At 38.6% G+C, this 11,353-nt stretch overlaps 1 protein-coding gene and 1 pseudogene across 2 annotated transcripts; both read right to left on the minus strand.

The window, feature by feature from the left end:
- Positions 1–4,739: 4,739 nt before the first annotated feature.
- Positions 4,740–10,580, minus strand: TMEM244 (transmembrane protein 244; the record flags this gene model as incomplete). The annotated part of the gene is given in 5 exon segments (XM_080929432.1): positions 4,740–4,859; positions 8,779–8,834; positions 10,345–10,385; positions 10,387–10,468; positions 10,577–10,580. Coding segments are annotated over 5 exon segments (303 nt in total).
- Positions 10,581–10,682: 102 nt separating this feature from the next.
- Positions 10,683–11,141, minus strand: LOC308430274 (prefoldin subunit 2-like; annotated as a pseudogene). Its single transcript has one exon. The product of its transcript is annotated as a prefoldin subunit 2-like (transcript).
- Between the last annotated feature and the right edge of the window lie 212 nt (positions 11,142–11,353).

Below are 11,353 nucleotides of genomic sequence, written 5' to 3' on the forward strand. Positions count from 1 at the left end.
ACAGCACACCTAAAAGGTCTAAAGCAAAAATAAACAGATATACCAAAGAGGAGTAGATGGCAGAAAATAATCAAACTCCAAGCTTAAATCAACCAAATAGAAACAAAAAGAACTGCACAAAGAATCAACAAAACACAGGAGCTTACTCTTTGAGAAAATCAACAAGATTGATAAATCCTTAGCCAGACTAACTAGAGGGTACAGAGAATGTATCCTAATTAACAATATCAGAAATGAAAGGGGTATATAACAACAGAAACTGAGGAAATTCAAGAATTCATTAGATCCTACCACAAAAGCCTATTCTCAACAAAATTAGAAAATCTAGAGGAAATAGACAATTTTCTAGACAGGTAACTGGTACCAAATTAAATTATGATAAGATAAACCATCTAAACAGCCCCATAACACCTAAAGAAATAGAAACAGTTATCAACCCCCCCCCCCAACCAAAAAAAGGCCAGGACTAGATGGGTTCAATGCAGAAATCTACCAGATTTTCATAGAAGATCTAATACTAAGACTCTCCAAACTATTACACAAAATAGAAACAGAAAGAACAGTACCTGACTCATTCTTTGAAGCCACAATTATGCTCATACCAAAACCACACAAAGACCTTACAAAGAAAGAGAACTTCGGACCAATTTTCCTCATGAGCATTTATGCAAAACTACTCAATAAAATTATTGCAAATCGGTTCCAAGGACAGATCAAGATGATCATTCACCATGATCAAGTAGGCTTCATCCCTGGGATGCAGGGACAGTTCAATATATGGAAATCCATCAGTGTCATCCACTATATAAACAAACTCAAAGGGGGGAAACACATGATCATCTTATTAGATGCTGAGAAAGCATTTGACAAATTTCAATATCCCTTCATGTTAAAAGTCTTGGAAAGATCAGGAATTAAAGGCTCATATTTAAACATAGTAAAAGGAATATACAGCAAACTAGTAGCCAACATCAAGCTAAATGGTGAGAAACTTGAAGCAATCCCACAAGGCTAGGCTGCCCACTCTCTTTCTACTTATTCAATATGGTACTGAAAGTTCTAGCCAGAGCAATCAGACAACAAGAAGGAAGTCAAAGGGATACAAATTAGAAAGGAAGAAGTCAAAATATCACTATTTTCAGATGATATCTTAGTATATTTAAGTGACCCCAAAAATTTCAACAGATAACTCCTAGAGCTGATAAGCAACTTCAGCAAAGTGGCTGGATATAAAATTAACTCAAACAAAATAGTAGCCTTCCTCAAAGAACAAACATGCTGAGAAAGAAATTAGGGAAAAGATACCCTTCACAATAGTCACAAACAATATGAAGTACCTTAGTGTGACCTTAACAAAGCAAGTGAAAGATCTGTATGAAAAGAACTTCAAATCTCTGAAGAAGAAAATTGAAGAAGATCTCAGTAGATGGAAAGATCTCCAATGCTCATGGATTGAAGGGATCAACATAGTAAAACTGGACATCTTGCCAAAAGCAATTTACAGATTCATTGCAATCTCCATCAAAATTCCAACTCAATTATTCAGAGTTAGAAAAAGCAATTGGCAAATTTATTTGGAATAACAAAAAAACAAGGATAGCAAAAATTATTTTCAACAAGGAAAGAACTTCTGAGGGAATCAGCATCCCTAATCTCAAGCTATATACAGATCATTTTTTATTAAAAAAAAAAAAAGACAAACTACATGGTATTGTTACAGAGATAGGCAGGTAGATCAATGGAACAGATGTGAAGACCCAGAAATGAACCCACACACTTATGGTCACTTGATTTTTGACAAAGGAGCTAAAAACATTCAATGAAAAAAGAACAGCCTCTTCAACAAATGGTGTTGGTTCAACTGGCAGTCAGGGTGCAGAAGAATGCAAATCAATCCATTCTTATCTCCTTGTACAAAGCTCAAGTGCAAGTGGATCAAAGACCTCCACATAAAACCAGGTACACTGAAGCTGTTAGAAGACAAAATGGAAAAAAATTTAGAACACATAAGAACAGGGGGATACTTCCTAAACAGAACACCAATGGCTTATGCTCTAAGATCAAGAACTGACAAATGGGACCTCAAGAAATTGCAAAGTTTCTGTAAGGCAAAGGATACTGCCAAGAGGATAAAATGGCAATCAATAGATTGGGAAAAGTTCTTACCAATCCTATATCTGATAGAGGGCTAATATCCAATATATACAAAGAACTTCAGAATTTAGATTCCAGAGAATCAAATAATTCTATTTAAAAATGGGGTACAGAACTAAACAAAGAATTCTCAATTGAAAAATATCTAATGGCTAAGAATCACCTAAAGAAATGTTCAACATTCCTAGTCATCAGGGAATTGCAAATCAAAGCAACACTGAGATTCCACCTCATACCAGTCAGAATGGCTGAGATCAAAAACTCAGGTGACAGCAAATACTGGGGAGGATGTGGAGGAAGAGGAACACTCCTCTATTGTTGGTAGGATTGCAAGCTGGTACAACTGCTCTGGAAATCAATCTGTATGTTCCTCTGAAAATTGGACATAGTACTACCTGAAGACCCAGCTATTTCACTCCTGGGCATATTCCCAAAAGATGCTACAACATGTAACAAGGACACATGCTCCACCATGTTCATAGCAGCCTTATTTATAATAGCCAGAATCTGGAAGGAACCAGATGTCCTTCAATAGAGGAATGGATAAAGAAATTGTGGTACATTTACATAATGGAGTATTACTCAGATATTATAAACAATGACTTCATAAAATTCCTAGGCAAATGAATGGAACTAGACACTATCATTCTGAGTGATGTGACCCAGTCACAAAAGAACACATATGGTATATACTCACTGATAAGTGGATACTAGCCCCAGAAATCTCTGAATACCCAAGAAACAATTCACAGACATTATGCAGCTTAAGAAGAAGGAAGGCCAGAATATGGATTCTTTAGTCCTTCTTAGAAGGGAGAAAAAAACACTCATGGGAGGAAAGAAATACAAGGTCAAATAGAGGAGCAGGGATTGAAGAAAAGATTATTCATAGACTGCCTCACTAGGGGATTCACCCCATTTTCAACCACCAAACCCAAGAACTATAGATGATGCCAAGCAGTGCTTCCCTGGCAGGAACCAGATATGAATGACTCCTCAGAGGCTCTGCCAGAACCATACAGATATTCTTGAGAATGCTTGCAGCTAACCATCAAACTGAACATGGGGATCCCAGTGAAAGAGGTAAAGAAAGGACTGAAGGAGCTGAAAGCTTTTGCAACCTCATGGTAAGAACAACATTGTCAACCAACCAAACCCTCCAGAACTCCTATGGACTAAAACATCAACCACTGAGCAAACATGGAGTGACTCATGGCTCCAGGTGCATATGCAGCAGAGGATGGCATTGTCTGGCATCAATGGGAGGAGAGGCCTTTGGTCCAGTGAGGGTGTTTTCCCAGTGTAGGGGAACGCCAAGGCACTGAGGTGGAGAGGGTGATTGGGAGAGGGAGCACCTACATGGAAGCAAGTGAAGGGGGAGGGGGATAACATTTGAAATGCAAATACAGAGAATATCCAATAAAGTAATTTAAAAAATTATAAGGCTGATATTACAGAGCCGTGAATGGTTAAACACAGGCTCCCAAACACAGAGACACATCCCACCCAAACTGTGGCCCACGGACCCAAAGCACTAGCATTTTATGAACATTTCTACTGATGCACAAGCTTCTTTGGCTCCAGCCCATACCTCTGAGAAAAAATCTGCAGTGTAACAGGATCCCAGGTGAATCAAATGTACATTAATTTGTAGAAGCACTGTATTGGTGACAGAAATAGAAACTGATATTTTGTTTTTTTTTTATAAAAAAAAGCCAGAAATTCATAGGAAGCGCTCTAGCCCAGAATAAATACCGTGGCACAGTAATGGAATTTAATTTTGGTGTGGAGATCTACAGTGATTTCAAATCTACCCTCTTCTGTAATTGCTTTCCACCTAAATATGCTAGAGAAACAGTGTGCAGAGTATATTACATTTTAAATTTTCTCAGCCAGTAACAGATTAGTATAACAGAGTTTCAGGAAGGTTACTTGGATTCTGGGAAATTGGCATAACATATCAACATCTGTGGGAAAATGGGAAAATGTCGACTTGTTCACAATAGTGTACAAGACTATAAAGTGCTGAAATAAATAAGAAATGTTCTACTCAAGTCTTAGAGTCAAATAATGATATTTTCAAAAGAGTTTAATTATTTTTGCATGTATACTATGTGTACCTAAATATGTGTTGTGTACCACATGTTTGTAGATTCTCGTAGAGACAGAAGAGCATGTCAGCATCCCTGGGACTGGAGTTGTAGACAGTTGTCATCTCCTTGACATGGGTGCTGGGAGCTGAGCATGGGTAATCTTCAAAAACAGGAAATAACCCCTAAGCTCCAAGCCATCTCTCCAGCCCCCAAGACTCTACAAATATTCTTAAATATTAAACATTTTCCTTGAACAATAAAATTAACATTCTTTAGAACTAACATTCCGTGGAACACATTTCCAGAAACAACATGTTTAAAAAGTTTTGTAGAATGTCTGCTCATGAATTCTTTACTGGGCCCATTTGGCTCTCCATTAACTTTTGTGCTTTTTATAGTTGTAAGGTATGCTGAGTGATTCATCCCGGGATACAGCTCTGACACAATATTTATAGCATAACAATTTCAAGGTAAATGAATCTAGCCGCACCGTTAAAAATTATCCAGATCCAGAGAGATAAAGTTGTCTTTGAACAAACAGTATGCTAAAATTTGGCCTCCACATACCATTGAAATTAAGCCGGAAGCAGCAAGTAAATAAAAAGAGAAGCTCTGTTAACTGCCAGCAATGAATAATTCATCGGTAAGATTATGAATACGAACAATTGCCATCACTAAAATAATGTTCCTGAAACTGACATAGCACTTGCAGTGAAATCATTTACAGAATCAGCGAAGAGAGAATAGCATGTATTCTGAGGCTGGTATATCACTGAAATTTAGAACCTCCGTCAGGGAATAGCACAAATCAACAGTAAGGAGCCCTTAAAACTCAGCAGTTCAGAGGTAGTGATGTCAGAGCCCATGCCATATTACCCACAGTTCTTGATTCTTTCAGCTTTACTGCCTGTCATGAGCTTGTGTTGTTTCTCTTTAGACAGGGCCATGCTATGTAGGCCAGGACAGACTCAGCAAGCCCCATTTCTCTGTCTCAGGGGTGCTAACATCTCAGATGAGCTTTACCCAACCTGGTTGTTGTCCGTGTCTTATGATATTATTGCAACTACACAACACAGGTGTATCGGGTAAGTGCACATGCATGTGTTTATAAATGACTTTTGTGTATTATAGCAGGAAATCATCCCCATTAACTTTAAGTTTGAGAAAAGTTTTCAAAGCTAGAATTCAACCTATCTGTTCTATTTAATTTAATATGTGATTTAATGGAGACAGTTCAAGTTCTTGTTTCATTTGTTAGCTTTAAAATATAGATCCAACCACTGTCGACCCAATTTCAAAGATCTCATAAATCTGTTCTCCTACATAGTGCCTGTGTCAGGTAAGGTTCCCAGAACATTACCTGCTTGCACACTTCTTCAGTAAGAGCCTCTAGAGCAACCTTCCCAAGGTATTTAGCCATTTTAGTCTGCCACCTACATTTTCACTCAAAGGAAAACAAAGAAGACCGTGTTTGGTGTCCTACTGTGACTGTAGTCTGAACAACCCCACTCATTAAAACATCCCCAGCTAGTCACTCTGAACCTCCTTGAGCTAGTCTGTTATGTCCAACAGAGGGAACTCTGTCAGTAACTGAGCTGGCATTCTATGTGTGCCTGGGATGGCCAGGGTGCAGTACAGGGAAAGCAGTTTCGGCAGCATTGTTTTCCTGTTTTGGAGATAAAACACAGGCCTTGCAAAGGCTGGGCAGCCCCCTCCCCCATGTTTGTGCCATAACCCTAACCTCCATGTACTGACACTGCCCCCTTTTTTCATTTCAGCAGCTCTCTTTAAAGCGTATTAAAATTTACATAAGATCTGTGCCAGATGCAACCTCAGTACTTTCTGTGTGTAATATCATAATGTATTAAACAATACTGAGAAAAATTAGGAAGTTAAGACTTCAGACTTGCCAGGCAGTGGTGGTGCATGCCTTTAGTCTCAGCACTTGTGAGGCAGTGGCAGATGAATCCCCATGAGTTTGAACCTAACTAGGGTTAAATAATTATCCATTTTTAGCCATCTTAGGGTAAAGATTCAACAGTCTTCCTTCTAATCAGCTGGCTTATGTTCCTTCCATGAATCACAAATACTACACTGAAGGAGAGTCTCTAGTACTTCTTGTCATCATTAATTCTGTCCATACTTACACAATAAATAAGTATTGACCCTATTTTGGGTCAAGTATTATGCTGAGCTGTATCCTGAATATGCTATAAATAGCCCCTAAAAATTGTTTCAAACATGTGAAAGTGAAAAGTCATCCTGTAGCTCTCTTGTCAAAAAAAAAAAAAAAAAAAAAAAAAAAAAATGGAAACAAATTTGCTATTTTTTTTCTCCAACTAAGTTTAGAAACAAATACTTTGGCCTTTACATCTTATTTCCCAGGTCCTATCTTAGACATTTCTGTTGTCTGTGACTAGACAAGGAGAAACAGTTCGATGGTCAGAAGGAGATACGGAAGCCCTTTCAGAGCTGAGGCTTCCGGTAATCCACCAAGCTTCTTTTTAGCTTCTTTGAGCGCTTTCCAATGCCTGGCGGTAGCTGTTTCCAGGCTGTATTGTACATTCTGTTCTCTCTCCTGTGCATCAGAGAGCTCTCTGCAGGAGAGCTCCAGAACATCTACGAAAAGGTGCCATTAATGGCTATCTACAGCTCATACAGAAGAAAGTGCTACTTAGACAACTTACTGTAGCGCCAAAGAAACCCCACTTATTTGACTCCATAAACTTCTCTTTTCACATCGGAAAAATTAAACTATAACACTCCACAGCATTGTAGTAAAGGTTAGTGGGACACACACCAAGGCCCTGGCTCATATTAAATAATCAATAAACCTAAGTATTTTAATTCTGCCTGGGCCATTAAAAACAGAATAGCAATACCAGAACATGTTTGGGTTTGCCTGCTGTTTGCAAAACAGTTTGAAAATATTAGACAAGATTATTGCCAAGTCAAGCAGAATAATATTTCTTTAAAATTACATAATCTTTGTGTTTGGAAGCCAAATACAACAGATTTATAAGCAAATAATTTCCATACTTGACAAACACTGAAATCTGTTTGGAGATGCCTAGCTTCATTTTATATGGCCGTTTACTAATACAAACCAATGGTGGAGCTGCGACTCTACTTCTCCTTCCCGAATTTCTGATCATTACATAATATGATATAATACAAGGAAAGAGAGAGACACCTACTGCCTTATTTCTGTCTTTTTTGTTGATTATTGTGATTTTGCTACTTAAGATTTCTATGGAATCCAACTCTAAGACACACATAATTTTTAGATTCATTTGTTTAGACCTAAGAAAAAGCTATTTGCAGTGGCTTTGGTTTTAAGTTAGGTGTTGCATAAAATTGAAGGCACTCAGGCTGGTGTAAATTTGAGCCTTTGTGAGGCAGTACAGCCATACCTGTACTGCCTGATCCCTACCTGGTCCACCTGTGCTGCACTTAGGCCCTCAGGATTGCTCAGAATTAGTTCTGTTCTACACAGGTTCACCTTCTCTTCCACTTCCTTAAATGACTGGTATTTTTTATGAAACAGTAATACTTATGGCATTTCTTCATAGACCCAAATTATATCAGAAAGAAAAGCAGGTGTATAAGTATGTGTGTGTGTGTGCGTGCGCACTTTTCTTGACTGATTTATAGGCACAAGCACATGCTAAAAATGCAGCTTGTCTGGTGTGGATTATATTGGGGCTGTTTGGAGTATATATTTGCCATAAGAGTGTAGTCTATCTTTTAAAAAAAGTGTATGGTTCCTATTATCTAAACACCGCCATCATTATTATCTTAGAGAGAGAATAATGTAACAAAATTTATGCCTGAGACAAAGTCTATTTCCAGCATTTATCCTACTTAACATTGCTTTTGTTCATTAGAGAATCTAAACTCAAGCCATTCATGTACCTAAAACGGTCCACCAATGTGGCATCAAGGGGAATTCCAAAATAACTGCAATAGAAAAAAAATAGATTAAGAAGTTCATTTATAAAAGCATGCAATTTTATTAACTTACCAAGAAATATTTATGTTTGGCTAAACCACATTCATATAACAAAACACATTACTATTCACATTTGTAACACCGGGTTTCCCTACCTTGTTATGCTGTAAAGTAACAGTTCTAATCTCTGGGTCATGATCCCTTGAATGGTCAAATGACCCTTTCATAAGAGTTCCCTAAGATCATCGGAAAAAGAGAATGTTTATATTGTTTTTTTTTTACAGTAGGAAAATTGCAGTTATAAAGTAGCAATGAAATAATTTTATGCTATGGGGTCACCTCAATGTGAGGAACTACTGTATTAAAGGGTTATTGCATTAGGAAGGTTGAGAACACTATGGTATATGGTCATTTATTTATTAGTTGAATACTTGCAGTTGTCCTGAGATGTCATAGATATGATCTGGAAGGATGAGGAGTGATGTTAATTCTGAGACTGTCCTAAGCTCTGGGAGACTTGCATCCTATGAATTCCCTGAACTCATCTCTCTTGGGTTTTTATTATAATAAGAGTCTTACTATGTAGTCCAGGTTGACCTGAAACTCATGATCACCCAGCCTTTTCTTACTGAGAGCTGCAATTAAAGAGGTGTACCACCACACTTCTGGATTTGAACAAGATGCACCCACCAAGCATTGGTGAAACAGTCATGTGTTAGACAATTCCAAAGCAATTGTTTTGATTTCAGAGTTTATAGCTCATCTTAAACTTAAGGATTAGACCATATGTTTCCTCTTTTTAAAAACCAGTATCTTGTGACTGTCATATATATATCCATAAGGTAAAATGGAGATTCTGAGATGGTAGCATGAGAGGGAGGGGTGTTCAAAGGTTCTCTGAGAAATGGATAGGGAACTGGAAAGCTTGTGTCTGATGAAACTAAGGCCAGAAGATTGATTGGCTAGGACTTACTAATGGTAGTGAAGCTATCGATTAGCAATTCATTTGGTAATGTGTCCTATTGAGCTGGATGGAGCTCATCCTATCCATATATCAGGATACTAAAGACACAAGACTGGTTTGAGTTGGTGATAAACAATGGTTAACACTGAGCTCTAACAGCTTGAAAGGGATCTATCTACACTTTGCCTGACATGTTCTTCACAAGAATAATGGAGAACAGCAAAGGAGAAAGGATTAGAGGAGAAGAATAAATTCTGAACATACTGGCCGATGGATGGATGGAACTATCATGCACTGAGTACTTGTCATGTGCTAACTGCTATTCTGACTGTTTCTGAGGATCTCAGTGGAGGTTCACCAGGTCTTCGCACTAGCAGTAAAGGAAATCTGTGTGGGAGGTGTGGCTTATTTATGGCTATCCTCTTAGCAAAAGGAGAAAAGGTATAGTTGATGTATTTTATTTTGACCTCCAAGATCACCAGTAGAAACAAAGACATTTTGAAAATGGTATTGTTTTTAATGGTCTCTGTCTCTGTCTCTCTAACTCTCTGTCTCTTTCTCTCTCTCTGTCTCTCTGTCTGTCTGTCTCTCTGTCTCTCTGTCTCTGTCTCTCTCTCTCTCTCTCTCTCTCTGTGTGTGTGTGTGTGTGTGTGTGTGTGTGCTTGCTTGCTCAAGCACACATGCACCTTTGCACATGCACAATTTAAATACACCTATGCATACACTATAGCATGCATGTAAAGGTCCAAAAATGACTTGTGAGAGGTAATTTCTCCTTTCTATCATGGGGATCCCAGGAATTGAACTCAAGTCTCCAAACATGGTGGCCACCAAGTTTGCCTGCTGAGCCATCTGGCAGGCTTAGAACAGAAACTACTACACACAATAGCCATTGACTTGTAAATACACTAGGCTTTCTTGGTTATTTCACCTTTGGTCTCAGGGGAAGATTTTGGAAGGAAAATATTTCTTAAGGAGGCAAACAAAGTTGAGGTAAGTGGGTGGGTAATGTTGGAAGAAGAGGAACATTTGCATGTCAGGTCAGTACAGCCCTGGACTGGAAGAATCAGCCAAAACCTTTCCCTGAATGCACAGCTAGTTCCATCCTTAGGAGAGCGTTGGGCACACTACATGTGATACACACTCCTTCTTCTTGCTGCTCTGCCTTCTGCCTTGCTTACCAGCTGCTGTGAAGACTACATGAAGTATAGTCTCAGAAATAGTAATCCCAAATGCATTCTTCTACAATCAAAGCCAAAAACAACCCACACATAAAGTAGGTGACTTCTGCTGAGACTGAAAGAACTGCCAACAGTTTGTTTGTTTGTTCAGAGCACTTAATAGTCCTGAAAAAGAGTATGATTGGTTTTTGTTGTTGTTTAGAATACTTAATGGTCTAGAAATACAATTAACGCATCATGAAATTTTTCTTATTTGACCAAAACATTTAATTAACAAAAATATTACAATAGCAGAGAAAATAATAACAACAACAATAAAAAGAAATTAGAAGTGGGAATCAGGGCAAAACAAAAAGAAGAGGCCTTAGTTTGTAAGGGACCAACACCCCTACTGAGCTGGACTTAGCTCTGGCCCCTTCTGAGTTTTCCTTGGTTGCTGGCTTCTCATCTTCTCCCATAAGACAAATGTGCTTTTCCCAGAACTCAGTGAGTCCTTTCCCCTTTGCCCGAAGCTGCTGTGACAGTGTTTAGATGATCTTTTGTATCTGCTCCTTGTTACCCTCCAAGGCAGGTAGCACTTCTTTGACAGTCCGCTCTACCAGCACACCTCCAACCATGTGGCAGCACTTGCGGGGCTCATCCACTTCCTTCAGTGTATCGATCACAAGATCATTCTATTCCAAGCCCCTCTGTTCCTGCTGAAGGCAATTAAAGCCAGCAATGACCTGTTCCACCAACACCTCCCCCCTTCCCGTGCCACTGCTGCTCTTCCCCACACAACCTCTGCTGTCCGCCATCTTCCTACCTGCAAGCTTTCTAGCCTGCACACTTCCCCCACATCATGAAATCTTAATATGCAAAAACATACATTTTAATTTTGATATTTTTTAAAATTGAAAATTTTCTTCTTAAATGCTGCACTTTCATTATTTCCACTTCTCCTTCTCTCCCCAATTTCTACCTTGTCTCCCACACCTCTTCTGAAATTTATGACCTCTTCTTTTTTCAT

Source organism: Micromys minutus, assembly GCF_963924665.1.
Source record: "Micromys minutus genome assembly, chromosome: 15".
Lineage (NCBI taxonomy): Eukaryota > Metazoa > Chordata > Mammalia > Rodentia > Muridae > Micromys > Micromys minutus.